Below are 15,712 nucleotides of genomic sequence, written 5' to 3'. Positions count from 1 at the left end.
GAAACTCGAAGCACAGAACAGATAGCCACCAGAAACACTGGCTTCAAGGTCAATAACTGCAAGGAAAGGCTATGCAGTGGTTGGAACGTAGGGCCCACCAAGATGTCCAACACCAAATTAAGAACTCAAAAAGGGACCACTAACCTCAAGGGAGGCTGAAAATGGTTCAGTCCCTTCAAAAAAAAAAAAAAGGGCCACATCAGGATGAGACAACAAGGAATCACCATTCACCGGGCCCTGGAAACAGGCAAAAGCCACAACCTGTACCTTCAATGAATTAAGGGCCAATTCTTTGTTTAATCCATCCTGCAAAAATTCTAGATCTTGACCAAATGAGGAAGAACACCCCAATCCTCACACCAAGACTCAAACACTCATCAACCCGTTTCAACAAGCGAGCCCTTTCAATGGGCCATACCATAAGACAAAATTGAATCGGATCTTCATGAAGGACAGATCCCAGCTGCAACAGATTATTGTTCGGTGGAAGACGAAGGGGGGGTCTCTACCACGAGTCTTCGCAGATCTGCATACCACGGTTATTGGGGCCAATCTGGTGCCACCAGCAGCACCATCCCCCTGTGGCCTTTGATCCTGCGAACTATTTGTCCCAACAGGGGCCACGGGGGAAAGGTATACAGCAGCTTGTCTTCCAGCCAGACTTGTACAAGAGCATCGATACCCAAGGACTTCAAATCTCTCCTGCGACGGAATAAGTGAGAAACCTTCGCATTGCGAGAAGTCGCCAACAGGTCTGGGAATGGAAGGCCCCAGCGATCCACTATCAGCTGAAACGCCTCGTACAATAAAACCCATTCTCCTGGGTCCAGACTCTCCTGGCTGAGAAAGTCTGCTCTTACGTTGTCTTTTCCTGCAATGTGAGAGGCCGAAATCACCTGGACATGCCCTTCCGCCCATTCCATAAGTTGGTCTATTTCCAGCAATACTTGCTTGTTCTTGGTTCCTCGCTGACGATTGATATGTCACTGTTGTGTTGTCCGACATTACTCGGACCGCTTGACCCTACAGTCTGTCGCTGAACTGCAAGCACGCTAACCAGACCACTCTGGCTTCCGGGCAATTTATGTTCCAGAGAGACTCTTCTGTGTTCCGGCACCCTTGCGCTGTTAGTTCCTGACAGTGCACTCCCCAACCCTGGAGACTCACATCTGTCATAAGTATCAACCAGTCCAGCAAAGTCAGGGAAACTCCCTTTCTCAGATGAACCTCCTGCAACCACCACTGCAGGTGAGAACAGATTTTCATCAGCAAGTGGAACCGAACCAAATAGTCCTGCGACTGTGGGTTCCAATGAGACAGAAGGGAGCGCTGAAGAGGACGCATATGTGCTCTTGTCCATGGCACCACTTTCAGAGTTGCCGCCATCAAACCAAGTACCAGAAAATAGGACCACATGGTTGGGCGTATAATGTTCACCAAAAGACGCATCTGTGACAACAACTTCTGAATCCAAGCTAGTGGCAGGAAAACTTTGCCCTGCCTCATGTCAAAACCGAACACCCAGGTACTTCAACAACTGAGAAGACTGAAGATCGCTCTTGGCTAGGTTCACTACCCAACCAAGCTCCTGCAACAAGGAGATCACCTTGCGGGTCACCAGGCAGCCCTCTTCCAGAGACTTGGCTCAAATCAGCCAGTCGTCCAAATACGGATGTACTAGGAACCCATCCTTTCTCAACTCTGCTGCCACCACCACCATAACCTGGAAAAAGTTATGGGAGCGATGGCTAGACCAAAATGGAAATATGGAGGTAGGTTTCGTACAAATCCAGAGAGGTCAGATATTCTCCCCAACTGCACGGCCATTATCACTGAGCGCAAGGTTTCCATGCGAAAATGCGTCACCCGCAAATTACGGTTGACTCCTTTGAGATTCAGGATGGGACGAACGGAACCCTCCTTCTTGGGCACAAACAAATAAATGGAGAAATTACTTACCTGATAATTTCGTTTTCCTTAGTGTAGACAGATGGACTCAGGACCAATGGGTAATGTGCTCTCCTGATAGCAGATGGGAGACGGAGTCAGATTTCAAAGTAAACGTCAGCCTACATATACCCGTGCAGCATGCTTAGCTCTTCAGTATTCTCTTCGAAACGCCAGTGTGGATAAATGTTGCTTAATACTTGATTACACTTGAGTATACTTGATTAACCTTGAACTGGTTCAACTGATTATATATATAAGAACATTTTGGCACTGGAGACCGCCGGTGCATTGAAACAATAAACGCAGACACCTAGGTAACTGCGGGTGTCTTAAAATAGAGGTAGGCCGTGGCTTACCCGTACAGTCTTGAGATTTGATATCCGAGGTTCTCTAATTCTGGAGCAGCCATGGGCGGGATGCTGAGTCCATCTGTCTACACTAAGGAAAACGAAATTATCAGGTAAGTAATTTCTCCATTTCCTAGCTTGAAGCCAGATGGACTCAGGACCAATGGGATGTCCCTTTTCTCCTCCTATCCCAGTTGGTAATTTCCTTGTTCATTGTAACTATTATTTTCTGCACCAGTTCAATTACCCTAGTTCTATGTTTATTACACGACTTGTTAAATGTAAACCGACTTGATGCAACCTTTGGTCGTGAAAGCCGGTATAGAAATTAATAAATAAATAAATAAAATAAATGTACAAAAGCTACTCCCCTACCTGGTGGGAGGCTGCCCGTGGCCCACTTAGTGCTGCCCTTGCGAAGGCTGTATCCTCCCTGGCCTGGACATCCAGGTGGTAGAAACCTGGAGAAGGTGTGTAGGGAGGACCATGTCACCGCCTGACAGGTCTCGGCTGGCGAAAGCAGCCTGGTTTCAGCCCAGGAGACTGCCTGGGCCCTTGTAGAATGTGCCTTGACCTGTAGAGGTAGTGGTTTTCCTGCCTCTATGTAGGCTGCATTAATTACTTCTTTGATCCAGCAAGCTATGGTCGCCCACGATGCCGCTTCCCCTTGTTTCTTCCCACTGTGAAGAACGAACAGGTGATTAGTTTTGCACAAGGATTCCGATCTCTTCAGGTATCGGACGATTCTGCCGACATTCAGGTGGAGAAGGAAGCGTGAGTCTTCCGAATCCCTGTGTTCATCTGGTGATGGTAAGGATATGGTCTGGTTCATATGGAATTGGGAAACCACTTTCGGAAGGAATGATGGTACCGTACGCAGCTGTATGGTGCTTGGGGTGAACCTGAGAACGGTTTCTCGACAGGATAATGCTTGAAGTTCGGAGAATCGCCGAGCTGAGCATATTGCAATCAAGAATGCTGTCTTTAAAGTCAAGAGATGTAGAGACAGGCGGCTTGTTGGTCTGAAGGACTCTCCTGCTAGGAAGTCTAGTACTAGGTTGAGGTTCCATAGAAGCACTGGTCACTTTAGTGGTGGCCGGAGTTGTTTGACTCCTTTCAGGAAGCGAGACACACCAGGATGAGCTGATAGTCTGATGCCATCCACTTCGGACCTGAAACAGGCCAGTGCAGCGACTTGAACCTTGAGGGAGTTGAGAGACAACCCCTTCTGAATGCCATCCTATAGGAATTCTAGGATCGTGGGAATCTTGGCTGTCCTCGGAAGGAGGGCGCGGTCTTCACACCAGGCCTCAAATACTCTCCAGAGCCATATGTAAGACAGAGATGTGGAGAACTTGCATGCTCGGAGAAGGGTGTCAATCACAGCTTTTGAGTACCCACACTTCTTTAGGTTAGTCCTCTCAAGGGCCATACCGTAAGAGAATCGAGCCAGGTCTTTGTGGGAGATCAGTCCCTGCTGAAGAAGGTCCCTGTATGGCGGTAGACGCAGAGGATTCCCCGCCAATAGTCTTTGCATGTCCGCGTACCATGGTCTTCTTGGCCAATCCGGGGCGACTAGTAGGAGCAGTCCCCTGTGGTGCTCTATCTTGTGGATGACCCTGCCCAGTAGTGGCCAGGGTGGGAAGGCATACAGGAGATCTTCATCTGGCCAATTCTGGACAAGAGTGTCGATTCCTTGAGTTTGTGGTTCTTGTATGCGACTGAAAAATCTGGGGACTTGGGCATTGCGACGAGTTGCTAGGAGGTCCGTGGCTGGGGGGGCCCCATCGATTCACTATCAGCTGGAAGGCTGTATCCGCCAGTGACCATTCCTCCGAGTCTAGGTGCTCTCTGCTGAGATCCTGTGATGTGGGAGGCCGAAATCCCTTGCAGGTTTGTTTTCGCCCACTCCATGAGAGGGTCTATTTCCAGAGACACCTGCTGGCTCTTGGTTCCTCCCTGGCAGTTGATGTAGGCAACGGTTGTTGCATTGTCCTGAGGTGCCATGTTCCATGTTCCTGATGTCCGATGTTCCTGGCCTGACTCCATCCATCTCACCTTCAGCTCTTCGTCCAGTTTCCATGTCCCTCATCTGTCCACCTCTCTTGGCGTGCCATGTCATGGTCCATGACCAGCCCCGGGGAGGCTGTGTAGGGCGATTCATGGTACAAGGTCTTCTTCTAGTCTGCAGCGCAAGCCTCCAGAAGTCTCCTGTTTTTAATGCCTTGCTTCTGAGTATCCTGAGACTTGAATCCTGTCCCGATCTTCGGAGTTCCCTTGTGCCTGCATCTGTCCATGCCTAAGACTCTGCTACAACCTGCTCTGCTTCGGTGTAGTTCGCAACCAGACACAGGCGACTGTGTAGGGCGCGCCCCGGGGCAAGCCTCTTCTGAATCTTCATCATGTTCCAGTCTCGTTCCACTTCTCCACCTGGAGTCTGATTCGCGTTCAGCGTGATCCGTAACCAGTCATGGGCAGCTGTGTAGGGCGCGCTGCGATGCAGTTCTCATCCAGTACTCTCGCCTGATTCTTGAATTCTTGCCTGAAAAGTCCGAGCAACCTGAACCCTTGTCCGAGTCTTCTGAGTATCCTGAATCCTTGTCCGAGTCTCCTGAGTCTCCTGAGTCCTTGTCTGAGTCCTCCGAGTATCCAAGTCTTCGTCCGAGTCTCCTGAGTATCCAAGTCTACGTCCGAACCCTCCGAGTATCCTGAGTCTTCATGTTCCTGCCCTTAGCCTCCGTCTGGCCTCATGCACTCATCGTTCCCAAGCAGCAGGTCCGGAAGGGCTATCAAGTGGCCAGAGGGCTACTCTCGAGACCAGCATTGCGTTGCAGAGTCTCATTGGTGCATGTAGGTCCAGTGGAGGGCTGAGACTGCCTTGTTCCTGTTCCGGATAATCCTCGCCTTGTCTTCAGTCCAGCCTTGCTCCTGCTCCACCCATGTGCGTACCAGTTCACCTCTGGCGGTGTGTCTTAGGACTCCTCCCAGAGCCGCGCCGTGACCCAAGGGCTCACATCTTCCCTGAAATGGGACCGCGCCTCCGCGCTCCTAACAGGGCCTGAGGGCTCGCTCCGCAACATCATCCTAGGCATGAGAATTTCCCTGCTTCTATGGGCCTTGGGAAGCGAAGTGCCCACAGCCTGCACAATACAAGAAGAGGTCTTCTGCAAAGCTTTTCCTCCAGGGAGAGCTTGATTCTGCCCAGTTGCATGGGTTCTTCCGAGGGCCTGGGTTCTGGGACTGGAGCCAGAGTGTGTTAGAACAGAGGAGCCCTTTTCCTGGAAACGATGAACAATAAGACCAGCCAAGGAGATGAAGGCATTCAATGATGTTGGAACATCTCAGCCGGCCAATTCGTCTTCAATTCTGCCTGAAAGTCCCTGCCGAAATATGGCCGTAAGACTGTCTTCTCCCCAATTCAACTCAGAGGCTAGAGTGTGGAATTTGATGGTATATTCTCCAAGAGTTTGGGCACCTTGCTGGATCCAAAGCAAGTCAGCAGCCAGGGAGGACATCCAGCCAGGTTCCTAGTCGAAACTGATGGAGGAAGTTAGGAAGCCTCTGGTGCAGGGTAATGCTGTGCCACCAAGCAATAAAAGAATGTAGGTCACTTTAGACCAGTCTGTATGGAAGAGATTGGACTGCAGCTCAAAGTGCATGTGGCATAGATTAATGAATATGTGGCATTCCTTGGGATCCCCATGTACAGAGAAGGCGCTGGGAGTTGAAGCACCAGTCTTGAGATGGCACTACTGGAAGTCGAAGCCACTGGAAGCAGAGCCACTGGAGGCAGAGTTGATGCATGGGTCAAGGTATCCATGCAATGTGCGAGTTTCTCTAGAACCACAGTTACCTGGTTCAGCATCTCTTGCTGTTCTTGGACCCGTTGAGTCAGGCCTTATATTGCCTGGAGCAAGGACAAGACCACCAGATCCATGGCCTCAGCAATCTGTAAGATTCATGGACTCTTGTGCTGTGGTAAGTTTGGCTCAATCTACAGGGAAGGCCCCACAGATCCTCACCAATAGTGGCGGAACTATGCTAGGAAGAAATGGATCAGGAGCTTCACCTACACCAGCTTTTTCCCTTCAGATTGAGCCCTTGGGTTCCTGAAGCTGGCAGGCGAGAGTCTCTAAGGAGGAGGCAATAGCATAAGTCCAGTATCAGGCTAAAGTCTGAGGCAGGCAGCAGGCAAGAATGGTCAAAATGCCGACGAAGGTCAGATCCAGAAGTCAGTACAAGAGCAGGCGGAGGAGACAAGGAGAAGGACTGACTCGGAAGGGCAGGAAGGCAGGCAAGGGCTGGATAAGAGTAGACAGGCTGAGCTGGAAAGACAAAGCAGGCACAGGAACAGGATTGCAGGAAGAAGCAGCAACTTACGCTACACATAACCTGTTGCTGGAGCGTCTATTCATTGCGTGACTCGGGTTTAAAGAAAATTATTTTTCACTCAGCACATAGTTAAGCCCTGGAATTCAGTTAGTTTAACTGGGTTTAAAAAAGGTTTTGATAAGATCCTAGAAGAAAAATCCATAAACTGCTATTAATAAGCAATATAGCTTGAGCTTTATTTAATGTTTGGGTACTTGCCAAATACTTGTCACTTGGACTGGCCACTGTTGGTAACAGAAAACTGGGCTTGATGGACTCTTTGTCTGACCCAGTATGGCATCTCTTATATTCTTATGTTCTAAATGCTCAGCCGCATGTTATCATTTCTGAACACCAGTAGTAGAGGTTCCCACTGCAGGGCCTTCAAGAGTAGGGGTGCCTGTGGAGAATCCTGGAGGCAGCATGTGAAGAGGAGTGTGGCATTGGCAGGTCATGGGGTGAGTACGCTAGCTCGTGGGGACATCCCGCAAGCTGGCAAATGTAACACGATGCATTAGCATAGTATTAGCTAACTGCAGCGAGAGTTAAAAAAATGTTAATCTATGCATTAAGAAACTGCACTGGAATTCAGTGCAGTTTTAACGCACATCCGCCTGAAAATCCTTAGTTGTGTCATGAAAACCAGAGATCAACTGGGGTTTATGGTAATGCAGCTGGAAGCAAATTGAAGAGATTAGATGGGACTTATGGTCATTACTTGAAATCATATTTTTATGAAACTCTGAAGTCCCTAATTCATTTCAAAGTCCCATACATTTTCTTCATTGTTTCCATTGCTTTCCCCATTACTGAAATTAGACTGGATGTGTAGTTGCCTGCCTCTTCCTTGTTCTCACATTTTCAGAATTGAACTACATTTACTCTCCTCCAGTCCTTCAGGACCTCCTCAATCTCCAAAGACAAACTAAACAGAGTCGCAAAGAGTGCAGACAACACTTTCGTGAGCTCTCTCAGTATTTTGGGTACATCCCATCAAGTCCCAAAGACGTATGTACTCTCATTTTTGCAAGAACTTCAATTGTCTCTATCAGTGGGCTTGTGTTCATTTCAGAATCATTTATGTTGCAGCATCCTGCCTAAGATAACTCACCATCCCCTACTTCTGCCTTCCACAGAACCCCCACCTCACTAACGCCACTTTCTCTTTTAACCATCTTCTAATATTGCCCCCTCCCTCATTACCCTTTGTAAATGAGCAGCTCTATACACCCTCTTTAGACTGGTCCACCTTAAAACCCATACAGGGAGAGCTCTGTGAAGGGGACCCTGCTAGGCAGGATAAGAGGCCCTCGCCTCTCCAGAAGGAGGTACAATGTACTGATGAAAGAACACCGATAGAGGAATGCAGTCCATGTATTATACACTGATGGACGGACATAAAGTGGAATCTTTCAGAAAGAAGGCTGGGCTGGCGATGGTTACTTCAATTTCAATTCATTTCTTGGTATCCCACATCTTCGCCAGGGCCTGAGGCTTTTGCCTCCCGCCCCCTGGCCTGTTTTTGCCCCTCCCTGCTCCTTACCCGCCCCGGGGTCTGCTATTTTAGCCCCCGCCCTCCTCATTATCCGCCCCAGAGGCTGCTGCTTTTGCCCCTGCCCTCATTGCTCACTCCGGGCCCTGCACTTTTTGCCCCCGCCCTCCTCGTTACTCACTCTGAACCCTGCGGTTTTTGCCCCCGCCTTCCTCATTATCCGCCCCAGAGGCTGCTGCTTTTGCCCCTGCCCTCATTGCTCACTCCGGGCCCTGCAGTTTTTGCCCCATCCCTTTTCTTTAGTCGCTCTGGACCCTGCAATTTTTGCCTCCTCTTTACCTGTCTCGGCGGCTCCGGCTGCTCCGAAGAGGCCATTTTATAAGACCTGACTAATCCATTAACGACCATACGTTAATGGAGCCGGCTCTGCACAGCCCGGAGTAAGTGAGCGTCGATAAACAAAGCGCGTGAGGAAACTCATGAAGCAGGCGAGCATTGTAAAGCAAATACACCCCATAACCCGGGCCGCCGATGGGAGAACTGCCCAGAAGTGACAAACACCACAGCTCCGACAATAATAGCAAAATAAAACCAGCGCGAGACCAGCATTGACCCCGCCCCCACTGCACGGGCTTCCCGTTACCAAGGAAACCGAAGCGAAAGGCGGGAAGACAGCTGGGCCTGTAGCGGGCTCGCGCCTGACAGGCCCTCGCTAATTTTCTTTCTTATTGGTGACGGAAAGTGTTTGATGTTGCGGAGCTTTGGAAAACGCCCCGGTGGAGCCCCTTCGCGCTAGCCCCAGGTACCAACTGGCAGTTTCACAGGGGAATCCGTTTCCCGTCAGGCAGTGCGGTGCTAGGGCGCGCGCGCCCCCCCCCCCCCGGCACGTGACTCGGGAATTTCCTGGGCGGCTTGCGGGGGGGATGGAGCGAGAAGAGGCCGAGGACAGTGGGAGTTTGCCTCTGAAGAAATGTCTTATCTGCCGCAGGGGCATTCGCGGGCGGTATGGGGTGGCCGCTCGTTCCCTGCAGGAGCTGCGGGGCAAAGGTAGGAGGTGAGGGGGCACAGGCGATCTTTACATGGGAAGAGGAGCGGGTCATTGGGAAAGCAGGGGCACTGATAGGAGGAGTTCACGGGGGAAGATGGGGTAGTGATAAGGGGGGCACTTGGAGGATGGGATACTGATGATATGGGGAGGGCTGCTGGGAGGGTACGGATGGTGATGTGGGGGAGGATGGGGTACTGTCACTGGGAGGGTACGGATGGTGATGTGGGGGAGGATGGGGTACTGTCACTGGGAGGGTACGGATGGTGATGTGGGGGAGGATGGGGTACTGTCACAGGGAGGGTACGGATGGTGATGTGGGGGAGGATGGGGTACTGTCACTGGGAGGGTACGGATGGTGATGTGGGGGAGGATGGGGTACTGTCACTGGAAGGGTACGGATGGTGATGTGGGGGAGGATGGGGTACTGTCACTGGGAGGGTACTGATGGGGATGTGGGGGAGGATGGGGTACTGTCACTGGGAGGGTACTGATGGTGATGTGGGGGAGGATGGGGTACTGTCACTGGGAGGGTACGGATGGTGATGTGGGGGAGGATGGGGTACTGTCACTGGGAGGGTACGGATGGTGATGTGGGGGAGGATGGAGTACTGTCACTGGGAGGGTACTGATGGTGATGTGGGGGAGGATGGGGTACTGTCACTGGGAGGGTACGGATGGTGATGTGGGGGAGGATGGGGTACTGTCACTGGGAGGGTACGGATGGTGATGTGGGGGAGGATGGGGTACTGTCACTGGAAGGGTACGGATGGTGATGTGGGGGAGGATGGGGTACTGTCACTGGGAGGGTACGGATGGTGATGTGGGGGAGGATGAGGTACTGTCACTGGAAGGGTACGGATGGTGATGTGGGGGAGGATGGGGTACTGTCACTGGGAGGGTACGGATGGTGATGTGGGGGAGGATGGGGTACTGTCACTGGAAGGGTACGGATGGTGATGTGGGGGAGGATGGGGTACTGTCACTGGAAGGGTACGGATGGTGATGTGGGGGAGGATGGGGTACTGTCACTGGGAGGGTACTGATGGTGATGTGGGGGAGGATGGGGTACTGTCACTGGGAGGGTACGGATGGTGATGTGGGGGAGGATGGGGTACTGTCACTGGGAGGGTACGGATGGTGATGTGGGGGAGGATGGAGTACTGTCACTGGAAGGGTACGGATGGTGATGTGGGGGAGGATGGGGTACTGTCACTGGAAGGGTACGGATGGTGATGTGGGGGAGGATGGGGTACTGTCACTGGAAGGGTACGGATGGTGATGTGGGGGAGGATGGGGTACTGTCACTGGAAGGGTACGGATGGTGCTGTGGGGGAGGATGGGGTACTGTCACTGGAAGGGTACGGATGGTGATGTGGGGGAGGATGGGGTACTGTCACTGGAAGGGTACGGATGGTGATGTGGGGGAGGATGGGGTACTGTCACTGGGAGGGTACGGATGGTGATGTGGGGGAGGATGGGGTACTGTCACTGGAAGGGTACTGATGGTGATGTGGGGGAGGATGGGGTACTGTCACTGGAAGGGTACGGATGGTGATGTGGGGGAGGATGGGGTACTGTCACTGGAAGGGTACGGATGGTGATGTGGGGGGGGATGGGGTACTGTCACTGGAAGGGTACGGATGGTGATGTGGGGGAGGATGGGGTACTGTCACTGGAAGGGTACGGATGGTGATGTGGGGGAGGATGGGGTACTGTCACTGGAAGGGTACGGATGGTGATGTGGGGGAGGATGGGGTACTGTCACTGGGAGGGTACGGATGGTGATGTGGGGGAGGATGGGGTACTGTCACTGGGAGGGTACGGATGGTGATGTGGGGGAGGATGGGGTACTGTCACTGGGAGGGTACGGATGGTGATGTGGGGGAGGATGGGGTACTGTCACTGGGAGGGTACGGATGGTGATGTGGGGGAGGATGGGGTACTGTCACTGGAAGGGTACGGATGGTGATGTGGGGGAGGATGGGGTACTGTCACTGGGAGGGTACGGATGGTGATGTGGGGGAGGATGGGGTACTGTCACTGGAAGGGTACTGATGGTGATGGGGTACTGTCACTGGGAGGGTACGGATGGTGATGTGGGGGAGGATGGGGTACTGTCACTGGAAGGGTACGGATGGTGATGTGGGGGAGGATGGGGTACTGTCACTGGGAGGGTACGGATGGTGATGTGGGGGAGGATGGGGTACTGTCACTGGGAGGGTACTGATGGTGATGTGGGGGAGGATGGGGTACTGTCACTGGGAGGGTACGGATGGTGATGTGGGGGAGGATGAGGTACTGTCACTGGAAGGGTACGGATGGTGATGTGGGGGAGGATGGGGTACTGTCACTGGAAGGGTACGGATGGTGATGTGGGGGAGGATGGGGTACTGTCACTGGGAGGGTACGGATGGTGATGTGGGGGAGGATGGGGTACTGTCACTGGAAGGGTACGGATGGTGATGTGGGGGAGGATGGGGTACTGTCACTGGAAGGGTACGGATGGTGATGTGGGGGAGGATGGGGTACTGTCACTGGAAGGGTACGGATGGTGATGTGGGGGAGGATGGGGTACTGTCACTGGGAGGGTACGGATGGTGATGTGGGGGAGGATGGGGTACTGTCACTGGGAGGGTACGGATGGTGATGTGGGGGAGGATGAGGTACTGTCACTGGAAGGGTACGGATGGTGATGTGGGGGAGGATGGGGTACTGTCACTGGGAGGGTACGGATGGTGATGTGGGGGAGGATGGGGGTACTGTCACTGGGAGGGTACGGATGGTGATGTGGGGGAGGATGGGGTACTGTCACTGGGAGGGTACGGATGGTGATGTGGGGGAGGATGGGGTACTGTCACTGGAAGGGTACGGATGGTGATGTGGGGGAGGATGGGGTACTGTCACAGGGAGGGTACGGATGGTGATGTGGGGAGGATGGGGTACTGTCACAGGGAGGGTACGGATGGTGATGTGGGGGAGGATGGGGGTACTGTCACTGGAAGGGTACGGATGGTGATGTGGGGGAGGATGGGGTACTGTCACTGGAAGGGTACGGATGGTGATGTGGGGGAGGATGGGGTACTGTCACTGGAAGGGTACGGATGGTGATGTGGGGGAGGATGGGGTACTGTCACTGGGAGGGTACGGATGGTGATGTGGGGGAGGATGAGGTACTGTCACTGGGAGGGTACTGATGGTGATGTGGGGGAGGATGGGGTACTGTCACAGGGAGGGTACGGATGGTGATGTGGGGGAGGATGGGGTACTGTCACTGGGAGGGTACGGATGGTGATGTGGGGGAGGATGGGGTACTGTCACTGGGAGGGTACGGATGGTGATGTGGGGGAGGATGGGGTACTGTCACTGGAAGGGTACGGATGGTGATGTGGGGGAGGATGGGGTACTGTCACTGGGAGGGTACGGATGGTGATGTGGGGGAGGATGGGGTACTGTCACTGGAAGGGTACGGATGGTGATGTGGGGGAGGATGGGGTACTGTCACTGGGAGGGTACTGATGGTGATGTGGGGGAGGATGGGGTACTGTCACTGGGAGGGTACTGATGGTGATGTGGGGGAGGATGGGGTACTGTCACTGGGAGGGTACGGATGGTGATGTGGGGGAGGATGGGGTACTGTCACTGGGAGGGTACGGATGGTGATGTGGGGGAGGATGGAGTACTGTCACTGGGAGGGTACTGATGGTGATGTGGGGGAGGATGGGGTACTGTCACTGGGAGGGTACGGATGGTGATGTGGGGGAGGATGGGGTACTGTCACTGGGAGGGTACGGATGGTGATGTGGGGGAGGATGGGGTACTGTCACTGGAAGGGTACGGATGGTGATGTGGGGGAGGATGGGGTACTGTCACTGGGAGGGTACGGATGGTGATGTGGGGGAGGATGAGGTACTGTCACTGGAAGGGTACGGATGGTGATGTGGGGGAGGATGGGGTACTGTCACTGGGAGGGTACGGATGGTGATGTGGGGGAGGATGGGGTACTGTCACTGGAAGGGTACGGATGGTGATGTGGGGGAGGATGGGGTACTGTCACTGGAAGGGTACGGATGGTGATGTGGGGGAGGATGGGGTACTGTCACTGGGAGGGTACTGATGGTGATGTGGGGGAGGATGGGGTACTGTCACTGGGAGGGTACGGATGGTGATGTGGGGGAGGATGGAGTACTGTCACTGGGAGGGTACGGATGGTGATGTGGGGGAGGATGGGGTACTGTCACTGGGAGGGTACGGATGGTGATGTGGGGGAGGATGGGGTACTGTCACTGGAAGGGTACGGATGGTGATGTGGGGGAGGATGGGGTACTGTCACTGGAAGGGTACGGATGGTGATGTGGGGGAGGATGGGGTACTGTCACTGGAAGGGTACGGATGGTGCTGTGGGGGAGGATGGGGTACTGTCACTGGAAGGGTACGGATGGTGATGTGGGGGAGGATGGGGTACTGTCACTGGAAGGGTACGGATGGTGTTGTGGGGGAGGATGGGGTACTGTCACTGGAAGGGTACGGATGGTGATATGGGGGAGGATGGGGTACTGTGACTGGGCGGAGGGTCGCTGGGAGGATACTGATGGTGCTATGGGGAGGCAGATACTGGGGGAGGGAGTCACTGGGAAGGCAGGGCTGCTTGTGGCACGGAGAAAGAATCTCTCTCCTGCTCACTCCTGCCCCTCCCTACTCATCACTTTACTGCTGCTAGCTCTATGGCTACTGTTGGACAAGTAATTCCTCTCCCCATAGATCTGGCTGACCCACTTGCCTACTTTTTACACACATTTCACTGCTCTGTCTCTCTAGATTTCTCCATTTGCTACAACTCTATAAATAAAAAATATAAATGTCCTGTCAGCTGGGAGAAGTGTACAGTTAGTTTTCTAACTGAATCTTTTTCTTTTTATGAAAGGGATCAGCACTTATCAGACCCAGATTCAGGCATAGGCAAAACAGGCAATTTCTTAGGTTTCCAAATTTTGAAGGAACTAAATATGCAAAGGAAAGAATGTGCAACTGTTCCAAGAAGGAGCCTGTTCCCTGTACGTACCCGGATCAGTCCAGACACCTAGGTTGTGGCTCCGCACCAGCAGATGGAGACAGAGCAAAACTTGACGGGCTCCCTACATATAGTAAGGTGCCACCCACAGCCCCTCAGTCTTACTCTGTCTCCAGCAGATGGGGCAGGTACAACCACAGCCTCTGGGATCCCTGGGGACTAATTTTGTAGTTAGTCAGGTTTTTCAGGGACGTTGTTGGTGAGGAAGGTTTAAAAAAAAAAAAGTTGATACTGTTTTGTTTTCTCCGCACGCCGGCTCTCCGTTTTTGCTCGCTGGGCGCCCGGTTGCTTGTTGGTTGCTGGTGTTTCGGCTTGCTGGGGGATCCGGACAGGAGGCAGATGCCGCGAGGGTTGGCTTGCCGCGCGCGCTTATCGCGCGATGGCATTTGTTCTATCTGTGTCTCGTGCGGCGAGGGGCCATCCGTGGCCGGTCTCTTTCTATTTCCCCCTGTTTTTGCATTGTAAACCGGCATGATGTCTCTGACGAATGTCGATTAAGAAAAGCCTTAAATAAATAAATAAATATATCCAGGGATATAAGAATACTTAGATTTTTGTAGAAAGTATAATTTTTTATTGATCAATATAAGTATTCTTGGGAGATGCTGATGCCATTTCTCTGACAAACTGACTACCAGCATCTCCTTGTATACAGGAAGTGATCCTTCTTTTATAGATAACATACAATATTGTACTGGGTTAGAAGATTCAAGAGGTGCGTGACTGCCTAGAGAATAATTTACATTGGTTGTCATGTCAACAGCATGATGTGATTATCCCTAAACTGTCCTGATTGCTTCTCCCAGGTGGGGCCCATTTACCATCACTCTCTAGATTGTTCTGTTAAAATCTTGCTGGTCAGGGCAATTAACACATCTTAGGTTGTGTTTACAGATACTCCTGAGAATAGTGCCTCTTATTGTGACAGTATAGCCTAAAGTTTCCAACCGTTGCCTTTTCCTTTTATGACCCTATAATTAGGCATCATATTGTGGCGCCAGTTTCAAATGCTGTCCAGGTGTCCCTGGAATTTCTGCAAGTCAGGCTCAATAAGTCATTTACAGGCCGATACAGTACGGACGTGTAAAAAAAAGTGCGGCTAGAGGAGAAGGAAGGTAAAACTGTTCTTTCCCCAGCCAGGGATACAGGGGCCATAGGTAGAGCTGCACAAAATGACCAGACTCTCTCGCTTCCCTCTTTGCCCTCCCTTGAGGTGGGGGAAGGGGGGAGTGACCTCGAGGGACTAAAGAAAGATGGAAGAGAGAAGTAACAAAATAAATAAGAGGTGGGTCCTTGTTAGGAGGCTACCCTCACTCCCCCTTTTATGATCAAGTGTGAAATCATCAAGGAGCACGGCCTCTGTCTCCGACAGCTGAGGAATAGTGTAATCCCAAGGGCCATGGATTGGAGATCTAGCAGGACTCGTGGAAAGAAAA

At 52.4% G+C, this 15,712-nt stretch overlaps 2 protein-coding genes across 5 annotated transcripts in view; one reads left to right on the top strand and one right to left on the bottom strand.

Moving 5' to 3' along the window:
- PEX14 (peroxisomal biogenesis factor 14) overlaps positions 1-8,884 on the bottom strand; it is a 200,302-nt gene extending 191,418 nt beyond the window's left edge. Inside the window, exon 1 of one of the 2 annotated variants that reach the window (XM_029579134.1) lies at positions 8,500-8,884. In XM_029579134.1, coding sequence (XP_029434994.1) covers positions 8,500-8,568 — 69 coding nt within the window. In that variant the 5' untranslated portion in view covers positions 8,569-8,884. The remainder of the gene's footprint in view (positions 1-8,499) is intronic. The other variant, XM_029579136.1, reaches the window with a different exon arrangement.
- Positions 8,829-15,712, top strand: part of DFFA (DNA fragmentation factor subunit alpha) — a 39,373-nt gene continuing 32,489 nt past the window's right edge. The window contains exon 1 of one of the 3 annotated variants that reach the window (XM_029579139.1): positions 8,829-8,962. Coding sequence is in view for 2 of the 3 variants with exons in the window: in XM_029579137.1 (XP_029434997.1) it covers positions 9,084-9,207 (124 nt within the window). In the remaining variant the exon portion in view is untranslated. Of the gene's footprint in view, positions 8,963-9,058; positions 9,215-15,712 lie in introns of those variants that run through there. The other 2 variants (XM_029579137.1, XM_029579138.1) reach the window with 2 other exon arrangements.

Source organism: Rhinatrema bivittatum, chromosome 15 (assembly GCF_901001135.1).
Source record: "Rhinatrema bivittatum chromosome 15, aRhiBiv1.1, whole genome shotgun sequence".
NCBI classification, from domain to species: Eukaryota; Metazoa; Chordata; class Amphibia; order Gymnophiona; family Rhinatrematidae; genus Rhinatrema; species Rhinatrema bivittatum.
This window is presented reverse-complemented; position numbering and strand designations above follow the sequence as displayed.